At 33.8% G+C, this 17,038-nt stretch overlaps 1 protein-coding gene across 3 annotated transcripts in view; it reads right to left on the bottom strand.

Moving 5' to 3' along the window:
- The window catches only part of LOC111054126 (extended synaptotagmin-2), an 85,583-nt gene that overhangs the window by 39,981 nt on the left and 28,564 nt on the right, over positions 1-17,038 (bottom strand). For 2 of the 3 annotated variants that reach the window (XM_039441309.1, XM_039441311.1), the window contains exons 3-4: positions 9,427-9,559; positions 3,319-3,457 (exon numbers count right to left, since the gene is read on the bottom strand). In XM_039441309.1, the coding sequence (XP_039297243.1) occupies positions 3,319-3,457; positions 9,427-9,559 (272 nt within the window). The remainder of the gene's footprint in view (positions 1-3,318; positions 3,458-9,426; positions 9,560-17,038) is intronic. The other variant, XM_039441310.1, reaches the window with a different exon arrangement.

The following is a 17,038-nucleotide window of genomic DNA, read 5'->3' as shown; positions in this document are numbered from 1 at the left end:
AATTCGACTTATAGAGGTAATTCGACTAACAGAGGTAAACAAAATAAAATTCGAGTTATAGAGGTACAAAAAAACAATGTTTTTTATTCACTACATCTTTTACAAATCTAATGTTTATGTAACTACAGTACATACAATACTTACTGGTATTGTCACAATGCAATGTATGCCTACAATTCATACTTACACATACAGTACTGTACAATTCAAATTTTAAAATAATCCGTAATCTTCTTCTGCCTAAGGCTTTTTTCAGAATTTAAGTCTATAATGTTCTCAATAACAACAACAGCAGAGAACACATTGTCTGGTACGTCACTTGATTGTTCTAAGTAGCTAAGTAAAGTTTTCACTGCGGCCTTGGCTTCCTTGGTTGTGATGTCCGGTCGCTGCTCCATGCCGTCGTCATTGTCATCATCATCAGAGAGGACGTCTTCACTTGTTACAGTTGCAATGATGTCTTGGTCCGATAATGATCCATCGACTGAAACACCCTCGTCGACATTTGCAAAATCATCAAAGTCTAAATTTGGGATCACGGTATTCGGGAATTAACAAGTGGCACTTTTTGTTTTTCACTGGGATTTTCATTTTGTAACATGTAGAAACGCTTGTAGAACAACAATCTGTTAAAATTTTTATAGGAAAGATTTCATGACGAAAATGAAGTTCTTCATTGACATTATTATCCGTAACTCGGAACGCCATGATAAATCTTGGCATCTGAAGCTGCGTTTACACCAAAGCTATTAACAAAATGTTAATAACTTAATCCTCACAGATTCTTATAGATTGAACGGCACTTGAAAAACACATTATGTTCATCATGTGTATGATAAGTTATGTTCAATCTAATAGAATCTATAAAGGAATCCATAGAATCTATTGGTGTTAACGCAGCTTTACTCTGTGACTGCCTGAAGTTAATATTATATCAATTTGAATTTACAATTCGAGACCGCAGCTCGGAAATAGAAGACGATAATTAGCTCATAATATCGGGGACCGAGCTTCGCTCAGTAGTACAAAAGCATAAACAATTTATTACGAAAGAAGGAATTATAATGAAAAACCATTTTGGCCACGTGGTTTTTAAGAAGCGGTGATGAATAGGTCAGTGGTAGGCTATTTGGCTTTTATATATTCCATTTCATATTCATATTGATTATTCTTTCGGGTTGAAGGTCTAGTATATACTTATTAGATATATTGGAATAGTTATTTTGGAGTTTGGTAGAAATATATTGCATTTGCATAGAACTCAATTTATTTATTTAAGTTATCTTCATCATTCTATCTATCTTCTATCTAATTCTAATAGGTTACCAACCCATCCCTATCTTATGTGATAAACCTTTAATCATAATCATATACCTGCATGATTAAAAAACAGCAGACATTCAATTTACTAGAGCAAATAATGGAGTGCCTTCAAGTTCAGATGTAGGCAACACGCCTAACTTCTTCCTACATTCGCTACCTTGTCTCTACGACACTGACCTTGCTTCTGTGAAACACCTTGTTTCAGTGAGAACTTGCTTCTGTGAGACTGCCATTTATAGCGCTACTACTTTGGACGGTGACCTTGTCCCTATGAAACTGCTTGTCTCTGTGGGAACTTGTTCCTGCGAGACTGCCATTTATAGAAATACTTGCTCCTGTTAAACTTGTCTCTGTGACACTAATATCGTTCAAAAACACTACTTGTCTCTGTGAAACATCCCCGTTATAAGTGAGGCTCAACCTTTTATAAGATACATTCAAATCATAAATAAGTATTTAATGTTCAATATTACCACTTCCACTATAAGTAAACAAAATCAAAACATTACAATTTATCCAAGGAAGACTCAATTATTGAACCTTGAAGAATCAGAAAAGCTGTTTAATTTTTTAGAACCATACGTTTATTGGGAAAGCATTGTATCCTTACCCTCACAACAACCTGCCAAAACACTATATACAAATCTATCTTTCGAATTGATCCATAGAGCTAATCTCAATATAGAACCACTAGAAATTATAGAGGATTTTACGGCTGAAAGCAATTACCCACTTCATTATATTCTTATCCCACTTGGACCTTTTCTGCTGTTGATAATAATAAATTGTAGTTATCAATACAAATGTGAAATCTCATTTGAATTCTGTAATCGAAATATTCCTGATAAGAAACAAATAGCTTGTAACTTAGGCGGTCCGCACCTCCCAACCGAAACTCCTAATTGAAAAATTGTTCTTACACTTAATTTGGTATTAGTATGTATTGTGTAATTTAGTTAAGTATGTATTGTGTATGTTAAGTATGTATTGTGTTGTTAGTTAAGTATGTATTGTGTAACTTAGTTAAGTATTATGTTTTATTGTTTTTAATCATTGTCTGTTAAAACTTAGTTTGACTTTGTTCTTGTATAATTTTGAGTCTTATTAGTTTTTGGTCGCTGAGGACAGCTCCAAACTTGGGGATGGAGAAGTTATATCCATTCTTATTGTGTAGTAGCAGATACAGCACTTAGAATAGTATATAAGGTATAGTAAATGAGATTCTTTGTCTCCTTTCTTTATTTTGGACAGTCTCTAGGCCGCTTTGTTTCTTGAACAAATCTCTTTAAAAAGGATGTCACGTGTTCCGTTTACTTAACATAGATTTAGAACATAGACATAGAACAGTCAATGCATTTAAATATAACAGAATAATTTATAGATATCAATTGAAGCTTAAATCTTCATGAAGGTAGTAAAGAAAACAGGAAATCCACATCCCCAATAATATGTTGGAGGTGATGAGTTTTCTGTTTTTGTTCTATGAAATAGGAAGAGAAGGAAAACATTCTGTTCCAGCACAGTAAACTAGTTTAATGGGAAATCATGTGAGCCCACCACCCTGAAAAAATATGAATGAATCGCCTGTAATTATTCTCATTTCTGATTTCATCTGGTAGAATATTGTACAACTTTGGTCCAAGAAACAGGAAAGATCTTTAAAATGTAGTGGAATCCAGTAAAGAATTGTTTGTTTTGTGCAGTTGGTTTTGATTGAGAAAAAATTCAACCTAAATGAGATAAGTAGTAGCTGATAGGTCAATTACCGTATTTCAGAAATATCACGGTGAAGAAAGAAGACTGGAAGAGAAGAGGACAACAAGACGAAAGAGGAGACTTCCAAATGTATTTAACACTCTTGAGAAAATGTAGTATAATATAATTTAATAGAATAATAAAAAGAGGAAATAAAGATAGACTGGACTTACACGAATTGAAAAGTAAAAATCTAGCTACTAAAACATAACATAGTATACATGTCATTATGCCACTCACAGACTTGTAGAAACATTCCTATGATGCAGAGTTGATGAGGGGGGGGCACTCTCAACCTTGGGTGGAGCAGTCGATGCCACAATCATATCCTCGACGGCTTCTTTTTTGACAGATGATGGACCAGTTGAAACATCTGCAACTTGTTATCAAATCAAATGTTTTTATTGTCGTTCACAATTATACATGTATTGACAAAGTCATGAAAACGGAGCATAGTCCTTAGTCTAAAGCCGAGGTGAATAAAAACATTATATATATATATATATATATATATAGAATTTAAACATTAAAAAAAAAAATAAAAAAACAATAAAAATAACACCAGGACAGACAATAAAATTTTGAATTGAATAACAGAATTGATTGAAACAACACTTCAGCACTTCTAATACTTAACACTAAATAATTATATGTGGATGCTCAAAGAATTCCTCAATGACAGAAAGGATTTTCACTCAGCCAAATATCCAATTTATTGAGAAAAGTCATATTATCATATTTGTTAATGGACCTCAACAAACTATTGTAAACCTTTTTGTACATTATACAGTGACTATTGAGAGATTTACTTAATCTGCAATATTGGAAATTCATTTTACCCCTATTACGTGTGCTGTGTGAGTGGACATGTTCATTAAGAGTTGTTTCTGGTAATTTCTTTAAAGAGTAAGCAGCAAGTTCAAAGATGTAAAGATAGATGACAGTCTTAATATTTAATTTTTATAAATATAGGCTTACAGTGATCCAAGGGACCTGAAGCATTGATAATTCTAACAACTTTCTTTTGCAACCTCAATATCTCTGAAACTCTCGGAGAATTGCCCCATACAAGAAGACAATATTTAATAAGGGACTGAAAAACGCAAAGTAAGCCATTCTCACACTATGTGGAGTCACACATTGCTTCAGACGTCCAATGAGATAGATGACTCTTGAAAGCCTAGCTTTTAAATAGTCAATTTGTTTTTCCCAGGTCAGTTGATGATCAATGTGTACCCCTAAAAATTTAACATTATTTACAATATCCTGTTGAGTATATTCATTATCATATGGTCTCAGACTAAATATGACATTTTCAGTCTTATTAGCATTTAAAAGATATCCATTTGCTCTGAACCAGGCTCCTGCTTCATCAAGTGAGTTATTAACAACATTTGAGAGCTTAGCCATATCATTAGAGACATTCAAAAAGGTAGTATCATCCGCATAATATATACTGCTCTGCTCAAAACATTGTGAGGCAAATCATTGATACTTATAAGGGATAATAGAGGACCCAGGACGGATCCTTGAGGTATGCCATACTTCAGGAAAATTACATCAGACCACTCTCCATTGACGCAGACGGTCTGCTTTCTATTCTTCAGGTAAGACTCAAATAGTGTTAGAGACACTCCCCGAAAACCGTAATAATGAAGTTTCTCTATCAAGTCACCATGGTCGACGCAGTCAAATGCTTTGCTCAAGTCACAGAATGTAACCTGTGCATAAGACCTATTATCAAATGTCTACAAAATATCATGGACTAAACCCTAAACTGCATCAACAGTTGTTTTGCCTTTTCTAAAGCCAAATTGAACTCCTGATAATAAGTTATTTTCTTCCAAAAATACAACAACTTGCTCAAATATTATTATTTCAATATGTTTAGAAAGAACAGGCACCAATGACACAGGACGATAGCTCTCTGGTTTATCTTTAGACCCCTTTTTGAAAATAGGGCACACCTTTGATATTTCAAGTTTCTCAGGGAATTCTCCTCTTGCAATATTCTGTTTATGCATGTGGTCAGTGGTTGCACAATGTGAGGTATTATTTTTTTTCGAAAAAATTGTTCGACATGTTATAATAATCATAGCTGTAAGAGTTATTCAACTGTTTTGCTGCCTTTAAAACATCAATTATTGTGACTTGAAACACCTATTTAGCCTAACATTAACTTTATTAATACAATCTTTTACTGATATATCAAGTTTGACAATCTCTCTTTTAATCCTATCAATGGACTCAACACAGTAACTGTTGAATGAATTTGGGGATATCAGTGGTTCAACGCCTTTTGATATGTTACAACTTTTTTTCATGAGAGCCCATGCAGTCTTACATTTATTATTGCTAGATTCGATAAGTTTACTATTATAAGTAACGTTGGCATTAGTCACCTCTCTGATATAGACTTTTTTCAATGCAGTCAACTGGTTCTTAATTTCGACACTGCCTGTGCTTTTATGTAATAAATGAAGTGAAATTATTCTATCCTTTTCCTTGGCTAAATCCTGAGTATACCAATTTTTCCTTTTTACTTTGTTTATGATTCTACAAGGCTTAAGAACCAAGAAAACATGTATTATATTGGTCAAGATCATAAAAAAGAAACTGAACATTGCCATTGCATCACAAAATTGATGATGTGATAACATACTCCAATCAGTAAATCTCAACTTTTCAATAAGTCGTGGAAAGCTTTTCTCTGGGAAAGCATGTTTAAAACTACTTCTAGTCAGATTATTTGGCTCACTTATCAGAGTTATATTAGATATCTTAGGTTTTACTAATCTTACAACCAAACCATCATGGTCTGTGAACGGAAAGTCCTTTACTACCCTACTCTCTGCACGATCAGTATGACAATTAACAAAAACATTATCGAGACAGCTATCACCTCTGGTAGGCTGTGAGTTCAAACAATAACAGTTGAATTCTCTAAGTAAATTGAGGAACTCTAAGACTGTTTTCTTTGAGGTCAAAACATCGAAATCAGCATTGAGGTCACCCCCCACTATTACAGTGTAATCTTCCCATTTAGATAAGTGGCTAAGGAGATTCTCAAGAGCACTCAAGAATTCATATGAGTTATATCCCAGACAGTGATACATGCAGACTACAATAATTTTAAATTTGTCTACTATTACAGCCAAAGCCTCGAATATAAATTCTGAGGTGAAATCACTTATATCCAGGGCTTCAGTTTCAATGTCATTAGCTACAAAAATAGCAGTCCCTCCCCTAATGTGATTTGTTCTGCAGAAGTTGGCAGCACAATAAAACTTATCGGGGTGAGACTAGATCAATTCATCGTGACATAGCCAATGTTCTGTTAGGCACAAAAATAAGATAGGAGCCTCTGCGCCACTATTAAGACTTGAAATGTGGCCGTCTAAATGTAATGATTTTCTGCTCAATCCCTGAATATTAAGGGATAAAAATCCGAGCAAAGGGTGTATATCTAAATTTCTATTATCATTCACAGTGTTTTGTTTAAAAAAGAGATAGAGAACTGACTAAAAATCTAAGGATTGATGTGAAGACAAGTAAGATTTCTCTGAAAGGACAGTGCCATTAGGGATCTGATTCAAGAGATCTGCAGGAAAAGTGAGTGGATTGGGTGTGATAGGGTAGGAACCCAGATAGTGAATAGCGGGAGGTTCAGGCAAATGAGGGATCCGCAGCTCATCCGTAGTTGTAGCCCCACCACCAGTAGTCGCCGATAGATCAATGTCACCCACACCTATCCTCGCAGCATTCTGCATGGCGAATACTTGAAAGTTCTTGGCTAGTATCGGCTTTCCGCGATGATTGAGATTCAGACCGTGCCTTGTGGAGTGGGATCGCTGGAGGAAGTCGTTGACGTCCAAAAAGGAAAGCAGCAGACCGCCCTCATATTCATTTACCACTCGATAGATAAGAGTTGGAGTGGAGTATGTTTTCATTTAGGCTGAGGTTGTCATATCTGTTCGATACGCTGCTAACAACGATTTTAGATCTCAGCTGAAGTTCTAAAAGAGCGTTTATTCCTTGGATTACAGTTAACTGATGGGGTTCGTCTACATGGAAGTCGTTTGTGCCAGCCAATATACCAATAACATCATCCTTGGTGAAATCCTTAACAAAATCCATGCCATCTTGGATAATATGTTTTAATTTAGCGCCAGGTTTAGTATAAACAAAGGTTTCAAAGCTGTCATACAGATGCTGCAGGTATTTACTCAAATGTTTACCTTGGCTATCCGCTAGAATTGTCATTCTCCTTTTTTTCAGTTTGAGTTGTTTCAGTAATGGGGTTTTTATCATGAGACGTCTTGGGCAATGCTATAGGTCTGTGAACTTGAGCCTTGACCAAAAGTTTATGAGAAGTGGTAGGCCTATTATTACTTGCAGATTTAGCGTTTTCAGAGATAAGTTCAAATCTGTTATTTACCGTTATAGCTCCAGTCTTAGTAAAATCGGTTCTAACTTTAGCAGTATTCCTTGACATAATAAATTGATCATTGCTCCCAGAAGTTACTTTGTCCAAAATAGTGTTTCTGTTAAAAAATAAACTATCCTTTTCAGCTTCAATAATTTTTATTATTTCATTCTTATTATTCAATTCCTCGTTTAAATGGGTGATAGATGCCTCCAGTTTTCTAATACACGCTTCCAACACCAGAATTTCCTCCTCAGCCTTCTCCTCATTGAATAAAGAGTCCTCAAAGTTTTCTTTACGTTTATTTTTGTTATTTTTAGTTACAAAATGTTACTTCTTTCAAATTTGTTTGTGGACATTATTGTACTAAGCTTTGTAAAATAACTTATCACTCTATTTTCTCTATATATTTGAATGAGCAAAATATATTTTGCTTGTTTGTCTCTGATAGCATTTTACAGGCTTACATTTGCTGTTTGATAAGCGTACATTTCCCAGATTTTCTTTCTCTCTCTAACGTTTTACTTTTTGTATTAGTTGTTCGTAGTTTTTCTCTCTCACTCTCCATTCTTCACTTGCTATATTCGTCTCTTGATTAAACCCTAGCCAATTGTGAATTGTATCTAGTTGCAGTAGAAACTTGGTCATGGGAGGACCGTTTAATTTATATTTCCAAGCTAAGCAATTTAACATTTCAGGATTTGGTTTCACTTTTATTTTTCTCAATATGTAGTCTTCTTAGTATATACTCAATGTAATTGTTTCTAAAAGTTCATTTTTAGTAGCAAAATTTCATCCAAATAATTTCTTTCTTTTCTTTTATCTAATTATGTAAAAAATTCCAAGTCATATCTTACGGTTTAGTTCTAACAAGGTCTATCTCTAAATCTGCTGCAGAAAGTTAACAATGATTTTAGATTTAAATATGTATCCATTCATTTTGAAAATTATACATTTTTTCTGAAAGTGGAATTTCCTTTTTTGAAAAAATAATTTTTCTGTATAATGTTAATAATTGGAAAAAAATTATGAAGATATGGGATTAACGTCTGCCGATTCACATACACACAATTCAAATTCTATTTCCGATTTCAAATTAAAGAAAGGATTACCTATGCCGATAGAATGAATCGATTAAAGTAAGTCAATGTTAAACCAGCGGAAGAGAAATTTGAAACAAATTGTTCGAAGTTATATATATATTGTTGAGGCCCCCACTCATCATCACTAAGGTATCGTTATAAAATTGTATTCAGCATGTATTTGAATTATTTTTGTCGTTCGTTTCTTATTTTGATCTTACTTTTTGATTTCATTTTTTTATTTTGTTGTTTCTAAAATTATATGAAATTAAGCTACAATTCAAGTTCTTTACTGTCTTTTCCAAGACCACAAAACATGAGATGGAGAAATTGTTTTATATTGCGTATTACAAGAAAAACTCTTTGCGTTACTTTGGAATAAATTCTATTCATTTTTTAAAATGATTCTAATAAAAATATGCACGTTAATTCCATAATTTTGATAAAATGTGGAAGTTAGTGACAAAACATCACAAATTAGCACAAAGTATTTAAAATTTGAATTGATTACAAGTCAGTAAGTCTAAAAACCTGTGACTTATTTTCGTGAAATCACAAGCAACACCACGGGCTAGGTTGGGATTGAGTTAGTTCACAGTTGTGGCAAGTGTGAGCTGCTGAGTCATATCTCAAACATAAGTGAAGTTGCCGATGCATCTCCACCAAACAGCTTCGAAATCACTTCCCAGTAGTTCAGATTTCACTAAAAACTGTAAATCAGTTCCCTACCACAGCACAAGCCTAGTGCTGATGTGCGAGTCATTTTCACAGAAAGTGGACTTACAAACAATTTCAACTTACTTAAAGTATAAATGATTGGATGAATACTGAATGATTTACCAGTTCTATTATTCACAGCTGCTTCCACAGTAGATTGAGTTACAGATGTGATTATTTGACTTTTAGTGGAATCCACACTAGTCTGCCTTGGCAATGTTACTGGTTCAGATTTTACTTCGGCCGATTTCAAGATCTGAAAAAAGTGATTGAAAACTTTAAAAAGGAAATAACGAAAAAGTACTTGAACAAAAATGGAGGTCTTCTAGTGGGAGGTTTAGGCTTCTCGTGTGAAGCGTGGGGGATTGATTGGAGGGGGATTCTACAATTGGTACGCCCATAAATTTGTTTTTTTCAATTAAATACTTGAACTAAAATGGCGGTTTTCATATTGGTGGGAGAACTGGTCCAGGCGAGGGGTTATAAAATGGAGTTTTCCCATGCGGAGCGCGGGGGGATTTGGGCGGGGTTTGGAGCCCCCTTGGGGGCTTAGGCTCCGCCCCCTAATTAAAATACTGCTCTGTGATTGGAGGACAGTAACCGCAATAACCTACTACTCACATTGAATTATTATTATTACAAATTGAATTGTAATAGTGGTGAGAGAATTTTATGAAAAGGGTGATATAATTATTGAAAATAAATAAATAAAATAATTTTATTGAAAAATAAAATTTCTTACTCAATAAAATATAATTATAAAAATAAAATATAATTTTAAACGAGAATGAACAGTTAATATTACATCAATAAACCTGTATCAGCCACCGTCTATAGAAGCCATTGACAAGATGGAGGATCGTCAACGTTGTTCTCCTATCTTTCTTCACTGCTATTATTTATTTATTTACAATGTCAAGGAAGACTACAGGCATTACGCCCAAATCAGCCTTCACTACTATTTATTTACCAACAAATTGAAAGTGTAAAAAATGAAAAATAAATGGTAATACAATGAAAGATACAGAAGATAATTATGATACTACATTCATACAGTGTATGCTGTGAAGTAATTCACATAACGTATAAATATAAGCATGGTGAATGGAGAGCTTGTAAAAGTAGAAATTAATTGATATAAAATTAACTAAAATGAATACAGAAGATAAATTATGTTAAATGTAATTTAAAACTACGAATTGGAAAACATTATTATGAAGCAAAGAAAAGAAAATATTGAGGTTAACAAGTCAAGCTATACTAAATCTCTATACTTATAAAAGGCTAAGCCCCAACAGACTGAAATCACACCACAGCCCAAACTACTGAGCCTAAAAACTTGAAATTTTGCGCGATTGTTTATGGTAGCCTGAAAACATCCACTAAGAAAGGATTTTCAGAAATTTGCCCCCCTGAGGGAGCTGGGGCCCCCCCAAAATTTTGAACTTTTTAACCGCTCATTGCACAGCAAAGTCATGAAGAACTTTCTTGTTCAGCTACGAAAAAAAATTAGATCTATGCAGAAAAAATTCGATCAGGAGCACAGGGGGGTCCAGGAGAGGGCATTTTTCGAAAATTTTGATGTAAAATCACACTACAGCTCAAACTAATTGTCCTACAGACTTGAAACTTTGCACAAATATTCTTCAAACATGCTAGATGCACAATAAGAACAGATTTTGAGATATTTTGCCTCTAAGGATTTCAAAGGATGAAGAAGGATCCTATTAAGTAAGCTTATGGTAAGGTGAACTCCATATGGAACTGAGATAATTGACACATGATATTCATACATATGTTGTAATCATTGGAAAGCTTGGAACAATTTCATCAATTAGCTGATCGAATTGATTTTGCGTTGATTGAGAGCGCGAGCTTACCACGTGTTTGTTCCATCATTGTATGCTTGGCCAGTTTGGTTTGCGCCTTCTATCAGCTGTATATGGAGTCTCATACATTCCGATTAGAACAGAGCACAAAGGTTTTCTTTGGTTAGGAGTTTGTTGATAATTCTTTTTTCATATTAAAATTTTATTGCCATCAAAAATCACATTGAAAACTTTCTTACTAGACAACAAGATTACAGAAACAAAATGTCAAACATATACCTAGATTTATTTGTAGCACGGCCAGAAAAAGACAAACTTGAGTACTAGCCGTGAGTTTATTAAATATAACTTTATATATATATATAGTTAATATTTTGTGCATAAAAATTACGAGTTGATGAGAGATGCGAGTAATTCCTTATATTTGATCCGAATGGTTATTCATAATACAGTAGTAGGGGTCACTGCAATCAAAAATTTTTTATTCTGTATGGTAGCTACTAAATTTCATACGTATTGATTGTCCATAATGTATCCAGTGTCCATAATGGAAGTAATTGAACTACTCAAAATTAATGGTTTACTGGTCCCTCATAGATTTATAGTGAAATAGTGGAATAGATTTATTCCTGGTGATTGAGCCTGTCTTTTTCAGCGTTGTCTATTAATAATAAAGCTTAATTTACAACTAGCTTACCCAGCGAACTTCGTATCGCCAATGTATCTCATGTTACACTTGACTTTATTTGTTGAATCATGAAATTTATCTGACAATCAACATGTTCATTTACATCTCAATACGGACTTCCTATGTGCTGAGTCATGCAGCATTCATTATTCCGAAAACATATTATTCTCCTCAATCAATTGGTAGTAATATCTATCAGTAAAGTTTTCAATATTAAAATAAGGTTATATCAGTGTTTCAAAGAAAAATATTCAATGTTTTCATAGCTGTAGATTGTCAATATATGGCCCAGGGAATATGCGATGTACAATGAATCACACAGAATTCCATATTCTTTCCATTTTAGGATGAATATAAGCTAAGCTAAATTCAAAAAATTGTAAATTATTCTTTCATTCTTCAGTAATTAATGAATGCAATATGAATACTATACAATATATATATATATATATATATATATTATATATATATATATATATATATATATATATTATATATATATATATACTCTCTTTCATTAGGTGAATAATTTTTTTCAACATTTTCCAGTTTCTCAATGATAGGGAAGTGATAATTATTTGTATAGGTCTTCTAAGGAACGATTATCAACAGCTGGTACCAATCAACTACACTTCAACTCCAAACTACCGTTTTAATACCAGTACACAATAATTTATCACAGGGTGATATGCTTATTACAGCTGGTAACTTTAGATGCTAAATCATATTATCACAATATGATCTTGAATCATGATCATCTTTTCGTTCTTCAGTAGTCGCTCGGCCGAAAATTTCGAAAACATATGTCTGTAAAATGGATTAATAAATAATTATTATCAGCCCCCCTATTAAAATTTCTGTTCAGGAACCATCCCCAATATTCACACAACATATTCCCAAAGTTAAATGCCGTTATGTAGAGTAGTTTTCAAGTCTACAGGGAACAAACAAACAAACACACAAACAGACATTCATTTTTTATAAATAGATTTCCATTCGGCTCAAACAAAAGCTTCTCTAAATGAAGGTAGAATGATAAGGATTCAGTTCTGTTGTTTTAACATTTTTTCAAATCACTTTCAAAAAGTTCATGTAGTACCTACTATTGTGTTTGAGACACTTCTGGCGCTATCATAGTTTCACCACTATTCTGTTCTACAGCCCTATCTCTTGCAGTCGTTAACTATATCTATAATCAATTCATCATTGACTTTATATTTAAACACAGAAATTTCACAAATTCTTAGTAGGGATAACAATGTTAAATACAACTTCAGAATTCCGCATTCTATTTAAGAAGGATATGGAATATATATAACTAGCTTTGCACTATTGTGTTCTCAACCTAATGTCCATGACCGTACCAGTTTCTATCACGAATTTCCTTCCACTTCTTCTTGTTTTCGAGAGAGTTAACCATCTTTCCAACTTTGTAAAAGAGGGGCATAGAAATGATAAATCCAAGCATTTATAATAATTATTATATAAAGTAAAGAGCTGGCTTATGCACGTACGGGATAGGAAAATTATGTTTTAAGCATCATCACGTCTGAATTACTGGACTAATTAACTTGAAATTTTGCTTATTGATTCTTAATTAACCATGGATGGTTATAGGCCTATTCTCAATTCTTCAAAATTTCATTACGTCAAATTTTCATTTTGTCAAGTTTTAAAATAGATCCTTGCGAAGCACGGGTTCTTGCTAGTTAGATTATAAGTGGGGAGAGTGCCAACTTATTTTTACCTGGGTACAGTTTTGAATGAGCAGTGGGACCATTCTCAGGAGGTGAGGGCTCGGATTGAAAAGGCAAGAGCGGCATTCAAAATCATGTCAAGAGTATTAAAGTCGCATAATTTGACCCTTGAACTGAAAATTAGACTCCTCCGTTGTTATATATTTTCCATTTTGTTACATGGAGTTGAGTCTTGGACCCTGACTGGAACAACAACAAAGAAACTTAAAGCGTTCGAGATGTGGACCTATAGACGAATCCTGAAAATATCATGGATGGACAAAATTTCCAACAACAGGGTTCTTCAACAACTCAATATGAAGACGGAAATAATGTACACTGTAGAGACGAAAATTGGAGTATCTGGGACACATTATGAGGAATGGAACTAAATATCAGTTGTTGAAATGTGTACTACAGGGTAAAGTTCTTGGCAGGAGAGGTGTTGGTAGGAGACGAATTTCCTGGTTAAAGAACTTGAGAACATGGTTTGCAGTGTCCACCCCGCAACTATTTAGAGCGGCTGTCAACAAGGTTATAATTGCCAGATTGATTGCCAACATTCGGTAACGGATAGGCACCAGAAGAAGAAGAAGAAGATTATATTAGATTAAAGTTATTTATACATGTAAGTGACAATAAATACCGGCTTTTACAACAATTTACATTAGATGACAGTATTACTAATTATTCAACAAGTTTCACTAAGTATAACAAATTATTAATCAGAATGGAGATTGGATGCAGTTTGATTAACGATAGTATATAATATTATTGTGATGTAACTACATAAATCGGCGGTGTTTCAACAAATGATTGTTTACTCTCTGAGAAAAATTAAAAATAATATCCCTTCCATTAACACATGATTGGATGAGATATAAGATTTATGGCACGGAGTAAAGAAACGCAATAAAGTAGAAAAGTGTAGTTTCTTTTTTCTGTACTTGTGGTCTCTGTGTGGTTTGTCCAGTCTCAATCTTAATCAAAACCTCAGCTCAATTCCAATCAACAACCTTCCTCTCCCTTTCAATTTTCAACTTGACAAACCACGTTCCAAACCCTCGGTATTTCAAATGATATATAATATGTTATCCATTCAATCTAATAGGAAAATGCCCGCCGTGTTAGTCCAGTGGTAAGGAGCGTACAAACTTCGGTCTGCTAGCACCGCCTGGTTCATGGGTTCGAATCCCGCTGATGGCATGGAAGTTTGATCATCTCATCAATTCACCAACGTACTTTTCATTACACAAGCAAAGAGCTCATGAGGACATCATCCGCAATAAAGAAATAATTTTCAAAAATTTGACTGGATCCTTTGAAACAGTCTAGTATTCTCAATAACCAACTAGTATAATATAAGTGTTACCTACATAATCATGTAGATTTGAAAAAAGTAAATTAATGTGAGACTAATCTAAGAATTACTAGTATGAAAGAAAGACAAGTATTAATGAACAAAAGATTCATGGGCAACAATAATTTACAATGCATGCTTGAGAGAGAAAAAAACAAAGAAATTGTATGTGAGTTATATCATAGTAGTTATATATCTATAACTAGCCGTCAGGCTCGCTTCGCTCGCCATATCCGTCTAGCCAGGGGGCTCCGCCCCATATATAACTGTATCGTCCAAAAATGAGATCAACGTGCTCGCTTCGCTCGCCTGCATTTTTAATTTCAGCATGCTTCATTCCATCAGAAAGTCGAAGTACTTTCTCGCTCGATTCAATCACCGATTAATTTCAATTATTTAGTGCAGGGTGGAAAACTTCGTTAGGATATTATGAGAATTATTGTACTTCAGTCTAGCCTTCAATTTGTAGACCTCAGCGGAACCTCTGTACCGAATTTGAACCTTTTATGTCAATTTGATCTCGAAAATTTGAGAAAATGTAGAAAAACGCTGGTGAAAACACCTGTTACTATATCGGCGTATCTTTGGCGAACAAAATTCTTCCACCTCAGGTAAACCTGTGTACTGGATTTTTTAAAAATTTATTTCCATCAATTATTGAAAAAGGTGAGAAAACGCAGAAAAGCTGAGAAAACGTTGGAAAAACGCTGATTTTGGGCGTATCTTTGATGAAATATTAAAGTCACCTCATCACAAAATTTTTAGACCCTAGCTAAACCTCTGTACCAAATTTGAACATTTTCTGTCTATTACTTGATGAAAGAACTGAGAAAACGCAAAAATTCCATCTAACACAACATTATTACACCCTAGCTGAGCTTCTGTACTGAATTTGAACATTTTCTGTTCATTTGTTCTCGATAAAGTTGAAACGCTAAAAAACGCTGGAAAAACGCAGATTTTGGGCGTATCTTTGGAAATTTTTCCTAATTCGTTCTTAGTGCGCCTCTAAAGGGCCAACTGAACATACCTACCAAATTTGAACGTTTTTGGTCCGGTAGATTTTAGTTCTGCGAGTGAGTGAGTGAGTGAGTCAGTCAGTCAGTCAGTGAGTGCCATTTCGCTTATATATATATATATATAGTATATAGATAGTAGGCCTAGTTAATAATAGGCATGGGGACCTAGTTAATTATAGGCATATTATAATGTGGACCCCACTATAGATTCTAGATATTTTGATTGGAGGATCATAAATGGCATGATGAATACATGTCATGTCATTAGTAATCCAGTAGTTTTATACATACATTTGGTGAAAATGACATTATTTTCAAATTTACTGTTTTCTTGAATCATCCATAATAACAGGCTATAAACGCCGAATGTGAGCAGGATTATATTGGACATCTTTCCAATATAATATTATAAATATAAAGTAAATTGGTACTTTTGACTTTTTAATTTTTTTTCACAGATAGCCTACAGTAAATTTATAAACAAAACAATATACATAATAATCCCATGCATGGGCCGAAGTCTGTGTGCAGGAATGAGTTGCATCATCACTTGACTGTAGCCAAAAAAAGTAAAGCATATAGTACATAATATTTGATACGTAAACCAAAGATGTATGAATCATATATTAAACTCAAAATAAAAATAATCCTTGTGAATCAATATATAATTGAAAGCGAATCAAGAATGATAATGAAGAAAATGAATTGAAAGAATTAGAGAGATGATTGAAGGAAGTGTAAGGTGTTGATTATTATGGTGAGAATGAAAAAATATAGAAGAGGGGATGGGAGGGATTGAGAAAAGCTTTCAAGCCAAGAACAAATAAACTTTCAATGGTTACAACCCAAGAAGAAGCGAAGTACGAAAAAAATAAATTTAAACAAAAAAATGTTGAACACAATTCAAAAAAATTGAGAAAATGCTAGCATAAGAACAATAGAGTACTTTATACTTAAAAGTTAACAATAGCAATTATTTGCTGTTTTAAGAAAAATGGTGCAATATGTACTAATAATGTACAGTAATAATAAATCCAAGTGGCAATAAGGAATACAAGTGGCATGATGCTGCCACATCGGCGAATTTCGGCGAAGTTCTACGA

The sequence above is a fragment of the Nilaparvata lugens genome, chromosome X (assembly GCF_014356525.2).
Source record: "Nilaparvata lugens isolate BPH chromosome X, ASM1435652v1, whole genome shotgun sequence".
Classification (NCBI taxonomy): domain Eukaryota; kingdom Metazoa; phylum Arthropoda; class Insecta; order Hemiptera; family Delphacidae; genus Nilaparvata; species Nilaparvata lugens.
The sequence above is the reverse complement of the archived record's forward strand: the minus strand, read 5'-3'. Positions and strand labels throughout refer to the sequence as shown.